The sequence below is a fragment of the Guillardia theta genome (assembly GCF_000315625.1).
Source record: "Guillardia theta CCMP2712 unplaced genomic scaffold GUITHscaffold_69, whole genome shotgun sequence".
Taxonomy (NCBI): domain Eukaryota; class Cryptophyceae; order Pyrenomonadales; family Geminigeraceae; genus Guillardia; species Guillardia theta.
The window spans coordinates 118,190-138,147 of record NW_005434605.1 but is presented as its reverse complement, the minus strand read 5'-3'; the positions used below and the strand labels follow the sequence as shown (position 1 = coordinate 138,147).

General features: G+C 52.9%; 6 protein-coding genes across 6 annotated transcripts; 4 read left to right on the top strand and 2 right to left on the bottom strand.

The window, feature by feature from the left end:
- Nucleotides 1-133: 133 nt before the first annotated feature.
- On the bottom strand, nucleotides 134-1,184 carry GUITHDRAFT_113666 (hypothetical protein; the record flags this gene model as incomplete). Its single annotated transcript, XM_005827111.1, has 5 exons — nucleotides 134-258; nucleotides 304-507; nucleotides 557-703; nucleotides 754-819; nucleotides 1,058-1,184. 5 exons carry the CDS (start codon nucleotides 1,182-1,184, stop codon nucleotides 134-136), a joined length of 669 nt encoding a protein of 222 aa, XP_005827168.1.
- Nucleotides 1,185-1,634: 450 nt separating this feature from the next.
- On the top strand, nucleotides 1,635-1,972 carry GUITHDRAFT_75723 (hypothetical protein; the record flags this gene model as incomplete). The annotated part of the gene is made up of 2 exons (XM_005827110.1): nucleotides 1,635-1,775; nucleotides 1,829-1,972. Coding segments are annotated over 2 exons (285 nt in total), but the record flags the coding sequence as incomplete, so codon positions are not given.
- A 1,425-nt stretch (nucleotides 1,973-3,397) lies between these two features.
- Nucleotides 3,398-3,697, bottom strand: GUITHDRAFT_56916 (hypothetical protein; the record flags this gene model as incomplete). Its single annotated transcript, XM_005827109.1, has 1 exon — nucleotides 3,398-3,697. A coding segment is annotated over one exon (300 nt), but the record flags the coding sequence as incomplete, so codon positions are not given.
- A 1,031-nt stretch (nucleotides 3,698-4,728) lies between these two features.
- Nucleotides 4,729-5,364, top strand: GUITHDRAFT_154181 (hypothetical protein; the record flags this gene model as incomplete). The annotated part of the gene is made up of 2 exons (XM_005827108.1): nucleotides 4,729-5,018; nucleotides 5,067-5,364. Coding segments are annotated over 2 exons (588 nt in total), but the record flags the coding sequence as incomplete, so codon positions are not given.
- A 1,939-nt stretch (nucleotides 5,365-7,303) lies between these two features.
- GUITHDRAFT_142909 (hypothetical protein) lies at nucleotides 7,304-10,122 on the top strand (the record flags this gene model as incomplete). The annotated part of the gene is made up of 2 exons (XM_005827107.1): nucleotides 7,304-8,998; nucleotides 9,058-10,122. 2 exons carry the CDS (start codon nucleotides 7,304-7,306, stop codon nucleotides 10,120-10,122), a joined length of 2,760 nt encoding a protein of 919 aa, XP_005827164.1.
- Nucleotides 10,123-10,672: 550 nt separating this feature from the next.
- On the top strand, nucleotides 10,673-19,735 carry GUITHDRAFT_113662 (hypothetical protein; the record flags this gene model as incomplete). The annotated part of the gene is made up of 11 exons (XM_005827106.1): nucleotides 10,673-11,140; nucleotides 11,187-11,350; nucleotides 11,400-11,564; nucleotides 11,610-11,790; nucleotides 11,836-11,878; nucleotides 11,932-12,350; nucleotides 12,411-12,729; nucleotides 12,950-14,652; nucleotides 15,007-15,146; nucleotides 15,218-16,478; nucleotides 16,598-19,735. The coding sequence occupies 11 exons, from the start codon at nucleotides 10,673-10,675 to the stop codon at nucleotides 19,733-19,735; spliced, it is 8,001 nt and encodes a 2,666-aa protein (XP_005827163.1).
- Between the last annotated feature and the right edge of the window lie 223 nt (nucleotides 19,736-19,958).

The following is a 19,958-nucleotide window of genomic DNA, read 5'->3' as shown; positions in this document are numbered from 1 at the left end:
ACACTCACCTTCGAACTGTACTTTGCCTTGTATGGTTTATTCAAGTAGTTCATGTCAATGTTCTGTCGATCCTCCTTTCATTAAAACGGAATTCTCTCCCATAGATTACACGATGCTCTTCACATTCAACCGCTTACTTCGCGTAAGGCTGCCTCCAGCTCTGACGGACCGAACGAACAAAATGCGAGAGGGAGTTGGTGTCGTTCAAGACCGCAACCAGCTGGTCCAGCCCATCGATCTCAGGGTTGCAGTGCATGACTGTCAGGGATGTCAACGGCAGCCTTCACGCGCGCCCACCCTTACCGTGATACTTCTCATCCTCTTCGACTCTGATCGAGAAGGAGAATTCCCTGGAGGGGAAGGAGGGGTCGATGTTTCGCATCTTGAAGACAAGGCTTCCATCATTCGTCTTGTCGAACTTGAGGCCCAATCTCGTCTCGTAGAGCTCGTGCCCCATCTCAAGCGCATGCTTCTTCCTCCTCATGGAACTGTCCTGGCTGTCGAGGTCTGAACCAATCGGGTCAGGAAGCAAGTGCCTACGTAAGAGAAGCATCACCGTTCAGGATGGTCTTGTAGTTCTCCTTCTCCATCTCGAGCTCTTCTTGCAGAGACTTGAGTTCAGATGGAAGCTCCTCAGACTTTCCCTTCAAGGAATCGTTCTGAACTTTCAACGATCGGATCCCTTCCTGATGCTTGTTGATCTCTGGTAAAATTCTGGTTAGATCGATTCAACTTTCATAAGGTATATCAAACCTTGCATCAGCTTTTCCATCTTATTCTTGGCTTCGCGCTCTCTTTGCTTCAGTCGTTGTGTAAGGTCTGATGTTCAGTGATATATCAGCGCATGTTGTTTGATGCTGTCATATTTGAAAATAGCATGAAATGTAAATCGGCATAATGTGGATAAACAGGTTCATAGAATCTTTTGACAATACAAAGAGTTCAGCATTCCACTGGATATCGCTCTCTCCCACCTCCAAGAAAGCTCGTCCTCCTCCCACTCCCTTCGACACACTCCGAGACATCTAAACACATCGTGTCTACGAGGGGGACATACCATTCTGAGTGTCGAGGAAGCTCGTGTGCTCAATCTTTATGTTGTTGAGCTCCTTCTCCTTCGTCGACGCCCACATGTTCACTCGCGCCATCGCGTCGCTCATCTCTTTCCTGAGCTCTTCCGCCATCGCTTTCCCCGCCAATACGAATCAGACGTTATCTTCCGTTACCCAACGGAACGTTTCACAACATATCCCCCCGACGTTACAAAATCGTTTGAAAAGCAATGGTAATTTGTAACGGTTAATAACAGGAAACCATAGAAAGAGTCGTGGCAGCGAACGAGTTGGAATGGTGGGAAGCAGGAAGTAGAGCAGGGGAGAGAGCAGGGAACACAGCAGGGAAGAGAGCAGGGAACATAGCTGGGATCTTCTATGGCCTAAAAGCATTGCAGTGGCTGGCTTCTGTTTCTGAATCACTCCACTAGGTCCTTCAGCCCACATCCTCCTCCTCCCACCCCTTGGATCCTTTCACCTAATATACCCTGTTGCAGGACGCACGCATCTCTCCCTATCTCCCTCGAAGGGGAAACTAGCGCGGAGGGTTGTATTACGCTGGAGCTTAGACGAGAATAAGTCATGACAAGTGTCTGGTCAATCCTGGTCCTGCTTAGTTGCTTATGCTACATAGCTTTGGCCGATCATTACAAAACTCTTGGAGTAGGCAAGGATGCAACCGAAAGGGAGATCAAGAAAGCTTATCACAAGCTTGCTCTAAAGGTAAACTTCAGTGCTTTGAAACTGGCTTCCTTTCTCATCTTTGAATTTTCCAGCATCATCCCGACAAATCTCCAGCATGCAAGAAAAGTCAAGAGAGTGCAGCCTGCAAGAAGGCAACCAAGTACTTCATGGTTGTCAATAAGGCATATGAAACACTCAGTGATCCTGAAAAGCGGAGGTACTACGATCAGACAGGGTTTGACAACCCTCAAGAAGCACAGCAGCAGCAGCAGCAGCAGCAGCACTTTCACCAGGGAGGGGGGAACCCATTTGGAGGTGGGAATCCGTTCGGCTTTGGAGGAGGACAGCAGCAGAGGCCTCAGCCGAAGAGCCCCTTGGAAAGTGTTTCATCGGGCAATATCAAGGCGTTCCTTTCAGATGCTGTAGAGAAGAAGAAAGCTGTTCTACTAATATTTGCTACTGATGGACACTCATTGGTCAGTGCGATAGCCAAATTCAAGAACATGGAGGAGCTGAAAGGAGCCAAGCTGGGTCACGTCATATGTCCCGATTCTCCTGCTGCACAGGCTAACCATGTACTCATGAAGAAGTACAAAGTCAAGAAGTTGCCAACCATCTTCTTCAGCACGCGGGGAGAACCATCGGCTTTGAGACGATTTCAAGGAAAACCAGAGGCAGAGTTCATTGAGAAGGCCCTTCTCATTGCTATTCGATCAACTTCAAAGCGCGAGAAGAAGCAGGAGACAAAAATAAGCGGGAAGAATCTCATCACCAAGATTCAGCAGGAGAGCCACCTACAAGCCTGCCTCGAATTCCGGGGAGTATGTGTCCTCATGTTCCAGAAGGATGAAATGGTAGGACGTCGGAATAAGAATCAAGTTGAGGGGGGGCCGCATGTCAAGCTTTTCGGTCAACTAGCAGAGAATATTGTGAAGGGCAAGACAACAAAAAAGCTGCAGGTAGCTTTCTATTGGCTCGACTCAAATCAGTTTCCGAAAGTTGCTCATTATTTTGCTGTGCACGACGATCCAAGGTGCAACGCACAGAAGTCAGGTCCCAAAGATCCTGCGCAATGGACCAACGCCCCATCTGAAACAGAGACTCCGGGTCAGCGTGTTCAGGGAGAAGGAGAGATCGAGCACGGCGATAATTCCCGCGACAACCATGACGAACAATGCAGTTTACCAGCAAAACCGCCGAAAATCGTTGCGATTCTGAGCAAGAAAAAGAAATTTGCAGCGTTTTTGAAGGGAGTGTCAAAGTTGGCCGAGGCTGAAGATTTCCTCACAAGGGTTTTGATGGGCGACATGCAGATGCATCCGCTTCCTCAGAGTATAGCTCTTGCTGCAGCTGCTTAGTTCAAACTATGTTGAAGGACAGTCTTGCGAACTGATGGCAGACAGCATGTTTTGCAGATTTTTTGTTGAATTTTGTACATATAAAGTGTATCACAACTCATCTCGGTCATTGCAGGACAACAGGCAGTTCGAAAGGAGGTGAAATTGTGAAGATTGGAAAGATGAGAAATTGGAATTTAAAGATAGATATTATTTATAATCCAACAGATCCTTACATATTATCTACAAGCACGTTTCACACTTCGAAACGATCTCACCAGAACATAGAGTCCACTAATGCAGTCCTTGTGGAATGCCTCATAGTATTGTGCAACATTCGCTTTGAGTCACTTTTGCCTCTTCCAAGGTGTACCAAATGGATATAGCATACATGAACTCGCCCTTTCCCAAAGACTGATCACCTAGCACGTCAGCTGAATCCATCACGAAGTCGACTTCTGCAGGCAAAGGGGCGATCCCTTCATTCAACTCCATCAAAACATTTTTCAACTCGTCCTTGGATATTTTACCATCCTTGTTAGCATCATACTTCGTGAAAACTTGACTGATCTCTTCCTCCGTTTCCCGAAAGGCCATCCAGGTCTGTCCGGCCAATGCAATTTGAGAGGGTTTGAGCTGAACAGTTGAAAATGCTTCCTCGTCAAGCTTCCTACTGTCATCCTGATCCATTACCGTCTGGATAACCCACCTGATGTCACTCCTTGTCGGTTCAGCACCCATTGACAAGTCTACCAGGTACTCCTTGAGTTCATCATATCCGATCCCCCCAGATTTATCGGCGTCGTACTTGAGCATGAGCTCACGGATAAGCTTCTTGTTCGCTTCCTTCTGTCTGCAATGTTCTAGTCTTCGTGCGCATCTTTTCGCTAGCGTGGGGGGCGGCGGCGGCATCCCTTCCCATGCTCGTACAACTGAGCTTTCCTTCATGGCGCCACTGGCGGAAGAAGTCAACGGCTGAGAAGGGGTGGGGGTCCTCGCTCTGATATCACGTCGTATCATTCTAGGGGTATTTTTGGTCACAGGTAGGGGTACTTCAAGACTACATTGCACTTCGACATCGCGGGGTGGGGTCAAAGATTCGGGGGGTCACTGTTTAACAACACCCCACCCCCTCAAATGCCAAAAGTTTCCAACTACCCCTACGTTTCCGCATCGTGACTTACTTCAAGCAAACACCCCTACCCTACCCGGCCAGTCAGCCGGTAACTTTTATATAATGTGGGGACTCGGATGAACCTCCCCCCTCCCCCCTCCAACCTCAGATGCTAGCACCCCCTTGCTATGAAAGTTCCTAGGACCTAGCTCAGGACGTAACGTGGGTAGAGTACTACGAGTCAGAGGACGAGATATTTAAGAGCATTCCTAGGACCATCATAGCTTGAATTTGTGGCTATTCTTGGAATCAAAACTTGGGGTCGCATTGCCGGCTCCTGTCCGGCGAATATCTAAAACCAGCAGTAAAACCAGCTTCTTTCACTCACGGGGGTGGAACTACGATATTCGATCTCATCCGCGGGCCAACCACTGCCTCTAGCCCATACCTGGTACTAATTTTCAGTTAAATACCCCTCCCATCGACCGCGATGCACATCGAGGGCGGTGGTCATGCAGGGGGTATAAGGCAACGATGCAAGATCTATGACGCGCCATGGGGAGAAATTCAAATCCGAATTTTGGCGGGCAATCTGCACTGCATCCTTGCCATGAGCAAGACGACAGCAGACAGAGAGGAATGCCCTATTTGTAAGACGAGATACAGTACGAACAGTATTCGGACGATCCCTCAACACTGCATCAAAGCTTGTTCACGTTGTCGACGGGCTTTCAAAGACATCGACTTGAAAACTGTACAGGATTATGCAGTGTTCACTGACGCATTGGTGCTGAAATTGTTACATTTTCTGCAAAACATCGGGCACGCAACGTTGAAGATAAGCGACGCGGATGATAGCTTGCTACAAGTAGCGGCTAGTTATCTCAAGCTGAGCCAGCATACCATCAACACTTCTCATGTACGAGCAAAGTTGACGCTTCTAGGTGACCTCTTTGGACAGAATGCAGAGGGCTTCAAAAATTGTTTCCTTCATTACTTCACCTCGTTTCAACAAGGAGCAGATGCCAAAATGCATCATGATCAATTCCAGCTGCACATAGACGCGCAAAAGCTTCGAAGTCAAGTAAAGAATCATCGGCAAAAGCAAAAGGCATTGTGTAAGAAAATCAGACATTGGGCCACTTCGCACTATGACACTGTTGACGAGCTACAATAGCAAATACACGATTATCACTCAAGGTAACCAGCGAGCTGGAATGCACCAGAGTACTGACATGCCACCATGCAGGTATGTAAGGCCTGAACATATTAGCCAAGACCAGAACAGCAATATCAAAACAGCATTCGCTCTCCTCGCACATACAATGTGCGAGAACTTCAAGTCAATGCCATTGGAGGATAGACGTGATTTCATACGAAGCATTCTTGAAGAGCAAGAGTCTCTTGAAGAATCCAATGACGAAAGTCCTACTGCCAAGTGCTTTCTCACCATCTGCCATGTTGAAAGGGCGATGGATAACCTCCGTTCTGCTGAGCTTCCCGACATAGTTTCAGATGTCGTAATGTTCGCCAGTCAGGAAGGGGATGGCATGAAGAGCAAACACCCCATCATGCCATTCATAGTGAGCGACTGGATACGACAAGGCTTTCGAACAAAGGACACTAGAGGCATGCGATACTCTGAGCCAGTCATGAGTTTCGCTGAATCAATACGGAATGTCGGCACCTCAGGTCTATATCGCTTGCTCACAGGGCCGGGCAACAAAAATACTGGAACTTTTGATACGGACCAGATGTTACACAACTTACCTCTGCCATCCACATCCACTCTTCAGAAACGAGATAGGCATCTCATGAAACTGCATGGTAATGATAGGTCCAGAGTGTGCACATTTATGATGGATGAATTCCGTCGAATGAATCCTGAGCATTGTCAGACTGGAGTGAATTGTTGTGCGATCGACAAAACAATGATAAATGCAGGATTTTGTTCTGTGTTTGAGGAATGTGAAGCAGATCTGGGGGGTATAACAAGTCATGAACCTGACTTGGCTCAGCGAATTGACCTGCTTCAAGATCGCAAGGAAAAGTTTTGTTTGACAGGAAAGACAGAAAACTATATCAGCGAACAGCTGGTTGGCATGTTGAGATCCGATCAACAGAGTGTGCATCAGAGGAAGAGTCATATAGAGCAAGCATACAAGAAGGTTCGAAATGCATTTGTTGCCAAGCATAGAACCGGAGGCGAATCTCCAGAGGATGTCAGGTTCACACCACATCAACGTTACCTGAAGACAGTAATTGAAGGCTGTGAACAGATGGATGTAGAAATTCCTCGATTGATAGGAAAACTGGAGGGAATGGCGAATGGCGATCTGCCTGTCAACGAATCAGAACTTCAAAACGAGTTGTACCAGTACAATGAGAAATTTTACAAGCATACAGTTGCTGAACTGGCTGAAGATGCCATCAGTGTGGTTGCACAAGATGGATGTGCGAGCACACCCCCTGTCCCCATGTACATTGGTTTTTCAACCAAAAGTTTAAGTGCCTCTGAAGGTCTTCGAATATTGGAAGCCGTCACAAAGGAGGCTCACGAGCGTGGAATTATTTTCAATGTCTGGTCCTTTGACGGCGAGTTTTCTTGCATATACAGGAATTACTACGTGAACAATCCAAGCACATTCATAATGGAGGTGAAGGCTATCAAACAAGTTGCACAGAAGCTGAGCATATCACAGATATGCTCAGAGATCGCATCATACATTTCATGCGTATTCGACTTTGAACCAGCCATTACTGCACAGGAAGTAGAGAGAGAATGCAATTTGCTAAATATGAACCAATATGATGGACCTGACTTGTCCCAAGTGACAATTCGAACTCGATCTGGAATAATGCACATGAACACTGCAGAGTTTTCAAGGATTGAAAAAGTACCCGTCCTAATACCGGTAAAAGAGGAGTTCCACCCCCGTGCTTTCACTGGAGACGAGCGGGGATGCGGGCGTAAATCGGCCATGTCATGCCTTGCTAGGATCCTGCATGGTAGTAGGCTGCAAACCCCGCAGCGGCTGCGTGGCGGTTCCCTACCGCTACCAGAAGCATGCAGCAGCCATGCTCGTGGCTGGTACACTTAGACCTTGTGATGGAACATGCTGGCTGTAGTCAGAACCATCTTCTTCAACATCGCGCTGTGCTCGTTTGTTGTCCTCGCCTCCGCGCTTTCAACAGATGGCAGCAGAGCTCCAGTCATAGATGTTCGCTGGCCTTCGCATCTTCTCGTCTTGAAGAGATCGGTCACCTCTGCTGAGGTTCCGTTTCGTCTCCACCTGAGCTCAGACGATGAGCCTCATTGTGAGGGTTGGGTGTATCGCCTGTACACGACAAGCCGGGAACCTAGCATGGAGGATGCAGTGCAGGGGGCCGGGAGCCCTGCGAGCAATGCTCACGACATGTGCAGGCACTGCGAGCGGTCAGGCGATGGAGCGTACGCGTGCAAGATGAATGCAATCAATCTCACGCAAGGGCACTTGTGGTTCGGTACATACCTGGAGCACGAGGCGAGAGCTTCAGTATCGGGCGGGAGGCTGGTGGTGTGGCATGAGATGGAAGTGGTGTATGGGGCTAAGCTCAGCCTCAAGCTGCCAGCGCCAGACAGCCATCTTGTGCCCTCAGATCAAGGAGAAGTAGAGCTCACGGTCGGTTACAGCGCTGAGCTCGGGAGCAGTGAGCATGTGGTAGCATTCTACTCGGTTGAGATTTGGTTTGGGGATGCGCGGTTAGAAGCAGCGAGAGATACAAGAGAGAACGGATGGGAGTTGACAGAGCAGCTGTTGAGAGGAGAGATCATCGATCGACATAAGATCAAGCCAAGGCCTGGCTGCTACGAGCTGAGGGTCGTTTTGAGTTGTACGTATGCGTTGCCAGACGAGGACGCAGACGAGACGTCGCATGTGGAGGAGATGATGAGGGAAGTGTGCATTGAAGGGGGGGAGCCTGAGGGGGAGGGCTGGGAAGGATCGCTCTCGCCCAAGGTGAAGCTGTTCTGTCAGGACATGGCGTGTAAGTGTGAGCTGGACGACACTTGCCGAGATGACGACTACGAATGTGAAAGCCCGACCTTTCCGGACATGCTGCAATACACGGAAGATGCGATGATCAACACGAACAGGTACTTGAGAGGAGACTTCTCTTTCGACCAGGTGGAGCATGCGTTCGACATGAAGGTGTTTGTGTTGAGCCTTCCTGGGAAAGAACAAAAGCGACGACACATGGAAGGCTTGCTGAAGGCAGCAGGCTTCAGGAATGTGAGCTTTCCGGCACTCACCCTCAAAGAGGAGATCGATGTAGAAGCGTTGATCAGCTCTGGGTGGGTAACGCGGGAGGGGGTGGAGCTCATGTCGATCACGCCATGGACGATGCATGGTGCGCTGAAGCCGTACATCGCTCGGGCGATGGACAACCTCCGGGTGTTGGAAGAAGGTCTATCAAGCGGGGCAGAGCTGATCGGAGTGTTCGAGGACGACCTGATGGTGCATGACTACCTCCCGTCTCTCAACTTGCGGATCAAAAGAGCGCTGGAGGAGCTCCCGGCCTCGGCAGACCTGCTGTACCTGGAGTACTGCTTCGAGAAATGCAGCTCACACTGCTCGGAGCCAGGGCTCGCTCACATCAGCCGGGCACATCGGCCTCGATGTACAGGAGCGATAGTGTTCACTGCTCAGGGGGCGAGGAAGGTCCTGCACCTGTGCAAGCCCGTGTTTGCTGCTGTGGACAACATGTTGCCGATGTTGATCGAGCGGGGGCACCTGGAGGCGTACCTGCTGAGGAGACCAGGTTTCTTTCAGGTGAGGGGGGAAGGGTGCTATGCTAGCGTGACTGTCTTGACGGACTTGTTGTGACGCAGGACGCTTTCTGGGGCTCAGATGTCGATCGACAGACTCGATTTCCTCACAATCCGAAGCAGCACGCTCCGATTGCCCCAGTCTGCGAGGAAGATTGGTATCGTCGGTCTGAATTCTCAAGTATGTACAAGTTTTACGTGGCGTCAGTGGTAGGGAACATGACATCAGACAACTCGTACGTCGACAGTGTGTATGGGAGCGTGGATGCGGCAGTCTCAACTTGCATGCGACAGGCTGAGGGGGACGTGGTCCTGTTACCGAGAAGCTCGTATCACGTCTTCCACTCCATTCCGCCTTGCTCGCTGATGGTGGATCAGCCTCAATGTCTGCTGTCCCACAAGAGTGCTGAGATGCATTCTGCAATCAACCTCGTTTGCGACGAACCCTTACTTGATGGCAGCATTCCGGGGGTTTGTTTTCTGGGGGAGAGCCATGAGCGGTTCATGTTTTCGATGTGCGAGGATGCGGAAGGAACGGCTCTGATTCTTTCTCCGAGCAATGACTGCTATCGGTCACGCTCTTGTCACTTTTCTCTGCTCTCGCAGGACGTGGAAGCGGACTATCGAGCTCGGATGAGCCTGCATCGAGAGTTGAGTATCATGGTGTTCGATGACCTCGAGCGAGAGCGGCGGGAGGTGTGCTACTTGCTGTACGGGGAAGCGCTCACAGGAGAGCACCTCGAGTACCTGCGGACAAGGCTTGCGGCCGATGAGTCAGGGGGGAGGCTGAAGCAAGGCATCGTGAAGCTTGTGTACTCGAGGCAACTAGAAGGAGAGGGCGTCGCCGGTTGGTCGGATGTGATGGAAGCTCCGGCTGCGCTGAGCGTGTCGTATCTGCGCTGGCATCTGCTTGAAAGCGCGTTACGACGCTTTCGGTACCCGATGGTGGAGTTTGGAAGGTTTCGCTTCTGCCACTACGACACTTTGTTGTCAGGGGCATGCGTAGAGGAGGAGGAGGGAGGAAGGGAGGAGAGGCTGGGGGGGAGATGGGCGTCAGACCGAGGGACCTTGACGCTGAGGGTGGGGGAAGTGAAGGAGGCGCTGTCGTTTTTCAATGAACGATTATGAGGAGTTTTTTCATGATCAGATTGAAGTCTTGTATGAAGGAACTTCAAACGATTTCACAGTGAGAAGTTCTGGAGCACTCCTCAGCACCCCTCTACTGATTCATACGAGGTGTAACAAGGTGAAATGGTTCACGTTGCGCTCAAATCTGTCGTGTTGATGGTAGATGCCTGTTGTGTCACTACTCAGTGAAGCCCTGAAGGCAACTGACTCTTTACTCAAAGTTAAGTTAAAAAAATCAGTCACAGTCAGACGCCGACCGGTCGGGACCCTTTTGACCAAAAAAAAACAAAAAGCCATCAAACTATCAACGCGATAGTGATGTGCGCAGCTGTCGTGGAGCAGGATGTGACTGTGAATCTCTCCCCTCCTCCTTTCTCCTCCTCTCTTCACCTCACCTTCCTCCCTTCCTCTCCTCTCCTCTCTTCCCTCCCTTCCTCTCCTCTCCTCTCCTCCCTCCCTTCCTCTCCTCTCCTCTCCTCCCTCCCCTTCCTCTCCTCTCCTCTTCTCCCTCCCTTGCCCCGCTCCCTCCTGAGAGCCCGCCTGATTCGACATGCACTCGGCGAACTCCCGCAAGTCAAAGCAGGAATTGAATGAGCGGTTCGGCACCCGCCCAGCAGCCGCCTTCACTCCCCTGTCGGGTCTGGCGATCTCAGAGAAGTCCTTTGAGGCTGGTGACGAGTATCTTCGTACCAGTCACAAGAGGACGTATGGCCCCAGGAATGACAACCCCCGGGCCAGGCCCTTTGGGTTCTACCCAGTTGTTTCATGGACCGCTGGGTCTTTGGAGGATCCTTCAAGACCAAAGACGAACAAGGAAGAGAAGGAGAAGACTGATGCGTCTCCTCTGCTCCAAGAAGAGGGTCACGCGCTCTCAAACCCCTCAATCGTTCAAGCTCTCCCTTCAAACCTGCCGGGCAACTCAGCGATTGTGTATCGACCTGGCCTACCGTCCCTGATCGATCCTAAATATAAACAATCGATACACGCAGCCAAGTTGAGTCTCTCCCATCAGTACCTGGTGAGAAATCGTGCGGTGTAAGGGGTGGGGTCCTAACGTGGAGCAGGCCCATCAGAAGGTCGATCCGTCGGTGAGGGAAACAGTGGAGAGAGCAGCGAAGTCCTTCAGGTTTGACTTCGACTCCCAAACCTTCAAAGAGTTCGAGATCGACGACCCGCAAGTGGAGGTGGGAGACGTCGGAATCATCTTCCAGTCGTTCGTCCTTAGGAGGTGTGTATGACTGTGGGCGCTCGCCGCCTCGCATGACTGCATGCACCAGTACCATTAGCTTGTCCGGAGTCATGGAGCTCCGTGTTGCGGCTGTGCTGAGGTCCAGCTCAGCTTGGAAGAGTCGACGGGTGCAAGTAGGAGACGTCTTGGTGTCGATCAACGAGGAGGAAGTTCAAGGACAGGCTGCTGAGCTGCAGCTCGCCAAAGTGCGAGGGTGAGTACATTGTTCCCACCTGCCTGACGTGCTGACTTCCTGCAGTCCCATCGGGACGTACGTCGTGCTGGGGTTCTGGCGGGCGAGGAGCTTCTGGGCGGAGACTTGTATGCGGTTGATACCGCGGCGAGCTGGGAGCCACGCGATCACATCTGACGGCCATTATTCCGTGCGTCTCATGAGAGGTTGGCAGGCAGCTGAAGTGAATGACCATGTCGAGCTGGAGGTAACGAGATGCGGCGGTGAAAGTGAGAGCTGAACTTGCTCCCAGCCCTGGCCTGACCCAAACGTGTACGCCACTCATGGCGTCCTTGGTGAGAGAATAGACAAGGAGGGGATGAGATGATTGCTGACGTGTTGCTTGCAGGAATGAACATCAAAAACGTGATCCGCCTGTCATGCATCTGGATCATCGAGAGGAGAGAGTACAGGGCCGTTCTCATCCTTTTCGTCCTGCTCTCAATCGCAATCACCGTCATCGACGACCCGCTGGATGTTCCAGACTTGAACAACACGGCCACCTCCACCTCAGTCTTGTCCTCAATCTCCACCATCGTTGTCTCAATCTTCTTCGCTCTTGATGTTGTTCTCAACATCATTGCCTTCGGCTTCATCATGCACAGCACCTCATACCTGAGAAACTCACTCAACGTCCTTGACCTGATCCTGGGCGTCCTGGGTATCGTTGAGATCACTTCGTCCTTAGCTGCCAACAATCTCAAAAGTCTTCGTACACTCCGAGCCCTCAGAGTCCTCCGAGGCATACGGAGGCTCCCGGAGATGAAGGTCAGCCACGTTGACCTTTTTTCTTCTTGCACCTGACCCATCGCTGACGTCACCTGGCAGACGATCATGGTAACTCTCTCAAGCTCCTCCGACAAGATTTTCAGCGCCCTCTTCCTCATCTTCGCCGTCACCATCGTCTTCGCCATCTGCCTTGTCCAGCTCTTCGGGGGGTGCCTTCAGCTCCGATGCTTCAGCACGACCAGCGGCAAGCTCTTGTCCAGCGTCACCAGCAGCAGTGCCATTGACCTGCAGTCGTTCTGTCGTGCAGACGGAGACTGCCCTCCTGGTTACCAGTGCGTTCCTAGCGGAGAAAACCCGGATTATTCACACCCCGATGGGATCGGATCCGCTCTCCTTCTGGTAGCAAGGAGCATAACAAGTAACGACTTGTTGTTCTGTTGCGATGGGTCCCTGATGCTTTTCCTCCACTCCTTGTTCGTTCACTTTCTCCATCCTCGTTCTCTTCTTTCTCCTCTCCTGTCTCTCTCTCCGTCCACTTGTTTTCTCCTCTGGTTGTCCTCCTGTCTTGTCCCACCTTATCTCTCCAACTATCATCCCCCGTCTTCCCCTCTCGCCTTTCCTCTCTCCTTTGTTTGCAGACGTAGACTGGAATTCGCAGATGTATCTCTTCATGCAGACTTCGAACCCTGCTGCTGCCGTCTTCTTCATCATCCAACTCTTCACCTTCCCCATCTTCTTGATGAACATTTTCCTCGCCGTCCTCTCCCGACAGTTCCAGCGGGTGAAGAGGAAGAAGCTGCAGCGCCTGGCGTCCTGGGTCATAGCGCACTGGAAGCATGTGGTAGTTGCCAAGATGTTCAACACTTGGCGGCACTGGACGCAGTATCACACCATCAGGATCAAGGCTCACATGCAGTCCAGATGGCGGCAGAACGGAGCGGCGAAGATGAAGTGGCTGCAGCGGCGGGTGATCCTTCACTTTTCCAAGCCGGGCATGCTCAAGGCTTTCTTTCACTGGGACCAGCTCATCTCAAAGTTCGCCGACGACAACGCGATGGTGAGATGTTCGCTCGAGTTCGCGCAGCTCAGGAAGATGAAGCGGATGGAAACTCACGTGCCGGCGATCGACCTCGCACCTCCTCCTCCTCCTCCGGTCGACCCGATGTTCCGCTTCGAGATCGACGGGGATGGAAAGCGCTTCTTTCCCTACTGGAACCTCCGCGTCTCGTCGGACAGCAAGGCCCAGGCTCTCACCCTCCTGCTCAAGTCCATCCGGAGGGTTGCCAAGTTCTTTTGGCTCTGCGTTGACCTCTGGGCCGCGTTCGCTCGCTCGCAGGCCCTCGAGCTCATCGTGACGACTGTAGTCTCGCTCAACACCGTCAGCATGGCCATGGAGCACGCGAGGCAGAGCATGGTGGGGCAGCTGTGGGGAGCTGGGGAGGAAGGAGATCAGAAACACCTCACGTTTCATTTGTGGGTGCAGTACGCCAACATCGCCTTCATCGCAGTCTTTCTGTGGGAGCTCTTCGTGAAGCTCGTCGGGCTGGGGCCGCGACTCTACTTCTCGGACCCCATGAACCTCTTTGACTTGACCTTGGTTGTTATCTCCTCTGCTGAGATCGAAGTCATCCTCTCCAGCGTTCGCTGCATGCGCGCGGCCTCGAGCATGGTGGCGTGCGAGGGCAGCGGCTCGGGCATCACCTCCCTCCGAGCTCTGCGCCTGCTGCGACTGGTCCGCGTCTTTCGCAACCTGCGCATCATCCAGGAGCAGATCCGGATCCTGGTCAAGTTGGTCCTCTCCATCGCCAACGTCTTTGCTATCTACTTCCTCTTCTGTCTCATGTTCGCCCTCCTGGGCCAGGCGCTCTTCGGCTCCACCATGCAGGAGGCCGCGGAAGAGAAGGCGAACTTGTTCATGGGGGCCAAGGTCTGGCTCAGCTCGCGAACGGAGACCTTTCAGCAAGTCGTCGGGCTCCCAGCCGTGGTTGTCAATGTCACATTTGACAAGCTGAGAAACCCCTGGGTCGTCGAGGTCTGGTCGACCTTCAGCAGGAAGGGAAGTGCGCCTGTCCTCCGCACGGACCTCGCGAGTTCGAACCCGATTACCGACCGTCCCCAGATAGTCTCGGTGCTCCCCCGAAGCAACTTTGCAGTGCTGTGGAACAGCATGCTGTCTTCCGTCCAGATCTTCCTGGTGGAGGGATGGACCTCCATCTACTCTGTCGCCGTCCGCGCATCAAGCTTGCAGTCCTCCTCCTTCTTCTTCTTCTTCGCCATCTTCCTCGGCAAGTACCTTCTCGGCTCCATCGCCATCACCATCGTCATCATCGGATTCAGCGAGGTGTGAAGCAAAGGATACAGTAGCGGGAAGGGCAGGGAGGACAGGAAGGACAGGGAGCGAGAAGGAGGGGTGGAAGATTGGGAGAGGACAAGAAGGACGAGAGGAAAGGGGAGGAGCTGGAGGGCAGACGCGTTGGAGGAGGGTACGAGGAGGGGGATGAGTAGGAAGAGAGGGGGATGAGTAGGAAGGGAAGGAGAAGGGGGAGAGAAGAGGGGGACTGCGGCCAGGGGACATAGGGCGGGGGCTGCATGAAGAGTAGGAATAGGAGAGAACGAGGGGTTGGGGGATGGGAGGAGCAAGAAACAAGAGTAGGACGCCTAAGCTTCTCATTTTTCCCGATTGATCTCTCTGCAGGAAGGGGAGGAGCAGCTGAAGAAGGAGAAGGAAAAGATTCTGAATGAGTTTCGGGTGAAGTACATGAAGAGAGAGCATAGAAAGAAGTTGATGAGCAAGAGAATGGAAGAGCTGAACCAGCTGCAGAACAAGCTGAAAGGGTGAACCGCTCTCCTCCCTCGTCCCTTGCTCTTGCCTCCTTTCGCTCCCGCCGCCCTGACTTCTTCCTCAGGCTGAAACGGACAACGAGGAGGAGGGAAGATGCTTCCCAGTGGAAACTCTTTCAGGAGTCCAGGATGATCCTCCAGCATACTATCGAGGAGAACAGGAGGAGGCAGGAGCAGCGGGCGCACGACCTGCTACTCGTGAGTAAGAGCGCGAGAGAGGCGAAGAGGAGGTACGAGGGGGAGGGCCAAGACGACGTCAACTCGATCCGCCGTGCGCTGGCGAAGATGAAGGAGACGGAGCAGGAGATGTTCATCAGGGAGGGGATGGGGAGCAGGGAGTTGGGGATACACGTGTCAAACACTCTGCAGATCGTGGAGGATGGGATAGCGAGGAAGATCAGAATGCTGGAGGAGGATGAGGAGAAGGATGAAAAGAACAGAGCTTATTACAGGATCAGCATCCTGCCGCTGAAGAGGCTCAAAGAGGAGGTATACGCAAGGAAGGAGGGGCTCAAATATGGCTATCAGACGGGCTACTCCCTCGGGCTCCTCCCTCCTCTCCATCCTGTCCGCATCCTGTCTTGCAGGATCGTGTTCAACCCCAAGGTGGAGAAGTTTCTGATCTTCTGTGTCCTCCTCTCCTGCGTCTGCATCCTCCTTGACCGCCCGAACATGACAAAGGCGGAGGCTGTCACCCTCAACACGTTCACCTCGATGCTCAACTTCGTCTTCATCCTCGAGTTCGTGCTCAAGGTCCTCGGGATGAACTTCGTTGAGTACATCAAGGTCTCCTACAACCGTCTCGACTTCCTCGTCGTTGCCGCCTCCATGGTCGAGGAGAGCTTCAAGATCCTCTCCTATCTCTCCTCCTCCTCCTCCTCCTCCAACTCCCCTGCCCTGCGGTTGCTCAGGGTCACCAAGGCCATGCGCCCCCTGAGGTTCGTCGCCAAGGTGAGAGGGCTGAAGAGGATGATCGACACGATCTTCACGAGCTACAAGAGCATCGCAGCCGCCATCTTCCTCTCTGGGCTCCTCTCCTTCATTTTCTCGCTCCTCGGCCTTCAGCTCTTCATGGGTCAGCTCAACTCGTGCAGCGACAACCAAGTATTCGCCGAGCAAGATTGCAAGGGAGCAGATGCAGCGGGGGAAGAGCGAGTATGGAGGAGACTACCGACGAGTTTCGACTGGATCGGACAGTCGCTGGTGTCTGTGGTGACGATCTCGACCGGGTCTAACTGGTACAACCACATGTTTGCGGGGATTGACAAGACCGGCTACAGCACAGGGCCGTACAGAGACAAGAACCCTGCCAACGCTCTTTTCTTCGTGAGCCCTCCCTCCCTCCCTCCCTCCCTCCCTCCCTCCCTCCCTCCCTCCCTCCCTCCCTCTCTCCCTCTCTCCCTCCCTCCCTCCTTCATCTCATCTTCTCTGACGCTTCTCTGCAGGTTGTCATCGTCTTGATGGGCAAGTATCTCGTCATGCCCATCTTCACCGCCATCCTGATCAACGCGTACGAGCTTGCTCTCTTGCGCTCCAAGTTCTCGGAGGAGGACGAAGAAGGGAGGAAGGCACTCTGGCAGAGTGTGGAGATGAACAACAAGCCATCCAGGAGTCAACTACCAGCTCTGCCACCCGACGACGACCGCGAGAAGGAGGCGTATGATAGGACTCTGCAGCAGTGGGTTTGGATGTGCAGGAATGTTAAGAGCTTCCAAGACGTCAAGTCGCTCGTTGAAAAGATGCAAACTTCCAACATCTCGAGCTCATCGTCCCGCCTCCAAGAGGTCGGAAGGGTGGCTGCCTTCACGCCTGAGGAAGGGAAGTGGAAGCTGAGAACCGCGGTAACCTGGGCGTCCCTCGTCTTCCTGCTGGAGCAGGAGCAGGAGGCACTGCTGGTCAGCCACATCATCTTCCTTCATAGCGCCGACATTGACTTGATCCACTTCCGGGAGTTCGAGGCCATGGAGGGTCAGAGGACCCACAACATGTCCCCTTTCGTTGTTCTGGTCCGGTCAGTCGTTCCCAGCTCGACTTCGCGCTCTGCTGGAGGTGGCGTTGTGGGCTCGGACTTGTCATATCAGCACAAGAAGAAGTACGACGTGTACTTGACCTCGGCCGACGACTCTCAGCTTGCTTCTGTCTTCGACCAGTTGAACAACAACGCCAAGATTCATCTCCATGAGATCAACCTGGAGGTAATCAAGGACGAAAATACTCAACAATCGTCGTCATCATCTTCTTCCTCCTCCTCCTCCTCCTCCTCCTCTTCCCATAACGTCCAGCACAACCTTGAGGATCAGCTCTTTGTTGACCAGCACGGATTTCGCATTCATGACCTGTTCATCGGTTGCAACTCAGCCATGCGAGCATTGAAGTTCTTCCTGGAGAGGATGATCGTCAAGATGGCGTTCGATGTCTTTGTCTGCGTCATGATCCTTCTCAACATCTGCTGCATGGGGTTCGAGACTTACAAGCAGTCTAGCTTTCAAGACGTTCTGACGTCGAGGACAAACCTCTTCTTCACTTTCGTGTTCACCATCGAGACGCTGATTCGGATGTTCGTGATGCGGCCGAGGAAGTTCTTCCAAGACTACTGGCTCATCCTCGACTTCGTGGTCGTGGTGGGATCGTTCTCAGAGATCACGTTCAACGGCATCATTCTCATAGACCCCACCGTCATCCGCATGGTCCGGATCTTCAAGATCTTCAAAACTCTCCGGGCAATAAAGGCTTTCCGGTTCCTGGGGGGGATTCTCACTATCTTCCAGACTTTCATCTCTTCTCTCCCCGCGTTCTTCTACATCTCTTCGCTCCTCGTCATCTTCTTCCTCTCCTTCGGCGTCATCGGGCTCGTCTTGTTCGGGGACATGTGCGACGAGTCGCAGCGGAGGGCAAACTTTGATGATGTCACCTCCCGTCTTCGAGCTGTCCGCTGCTTGCTAGCGTCGGATGACGCTGTCTTCGGCGAGTTCTCATGCTTCTCGTCCCTCGAAGACGCTTTCCTCACCCTCACCCGCATCTTCAGCGGCGACGGGTGGGCGACCCTGATGGACCATGCCAACATCATGCACAGCGACTTTCCTCGAACTCCTGGGTCGCTCGATCAGGCAGCTCTAGTGCTACAGCGATGGAACCAGTCGAGCTCGGAGGTGGACAGAGATCACTATCTGCTCATAGCCCGCTCCTTCCTCCCCGGCTGCACCTCCGCCGATGAGCTCAACTACCTGCAGAGCTTGAGGTTGGTGGACTGCAGCGTCGGGGAGGATCCCAGCTTCGAGACGCCCTGCAGGTCCAACTGCGGGAGCATGTGGGCGATGCTGTACACTCCAGCTTTCATCTTCTTATCTCAGTTTGTCATCTACAACCTCCTGATCGCCGTTTTGATAATCAACCTCAAGGAGGTCACGGCCAAACCCGCAAAGACAGGGAAAGGGCTGGTCACGTCGAAGTTGTCGTACGACAAGCTGGAGACTGTCTACTTGACCTGGAAGAGGAACTCGCTGCGAGTGAGGAGGTTTCTAGCAGCAGATCAGAGGTACCGCATGCGGATCCTCGCGAGGTGGATCAATCAGGGTCTTTCCCGCTGTTTCGACTCCTGGAAGAACCTAGCGCGGAGGGACAAGCCTTCTTCAGGCGCGCTCCTCAGGAGAACTTCTTCAGCCGTTAGCATACGAGCACGACGGCCTTCGCTCCTCGAACCCATGGAGCCTCGGGCGACAACCAAGTCAGAACCCATGGAGCCTCGGGAGACAACCAAGTCAGCTGGCCAGAGCGACTCGTCTCAGCTAGAGAGCAAGGTCATGAAGTGGGTGTCCGACGGTCAGGACAAGCAGCATGCGTCTGCTCAGGCTACCTTGGGCTTCCTCCAACAACGAGATCGAGCCCCATCAAGAACAGACGAGCGACCTTCTCTTGCACGCGAGCCTTCTCCTGCTCCAGCCTGTGCCGACCAGCGGGATGGAGCGATGGACGGAACGAATGTTCAGCAGCTGGAGGGGGCAGAGGTCAGTTCTCAGAGCAGCCTTCACAACAGTCTGACAAGGCCCGTGCGGAGCTCTCAGGCGAGCACCGAGGCTCTGCACTCCTTCGAGTCGATCCAGCCGGTGATGTTCATGCGGGGGACAAGAGCATCGGATCCAGAAGAAGATGAAGCCTGGCGAAGGAGGGAGCGACGGAGCCGCCGGGCAGCGCAGGAGGAGGAGAAGAAGAGCCTGAGGCTGTCAAACAGTCAGAAGCTGTCACGGTTGTCTGCAGATCAGACCCGACAAGTTCTCATCAGGGCCATCCAACGTCACCCGCGCAACATCAGCCTCTGGCTTGAGCTCGGCCATCACCTTCATGCCACGAAGCAGCCGGAGGGTGCAGAGGTTGTGTACCAGTATATCCTCAGCATGAACCCGCACCATGCCGCGACGATCGAGACGTACCTCAGCTTCTTGCGTGACGTGGGAGACACCAAGGCAGCTGAAGTTCTGGAGGAACGGCTGAAAAGGAGCAACGCATTAGAGCAGTTACGAGATTTCACACATGTTGGATCAAAGGAGGAGGCAGAGAACATTCTGAGTAAACTTAGTTTGACCTGAACTAGTCTAGCTGGGAATTCCACCCTTTACGCAAAGTTGGGAATAGTCAAGTTCATCCGAGGATAGAGCCGGGGACAGGGCCTTGCCCGGTGACTTTTGGGCCCGGCCCCGGGCCCGCCCGCCCCCGATTGAACTTAACTTTGAGTAAAGATTTCAATTCATCTTTTTCTCATTTAGAGGAATCGGACATGCTCGGGCAAGCTCCATGGTTGACCAGCAGCCG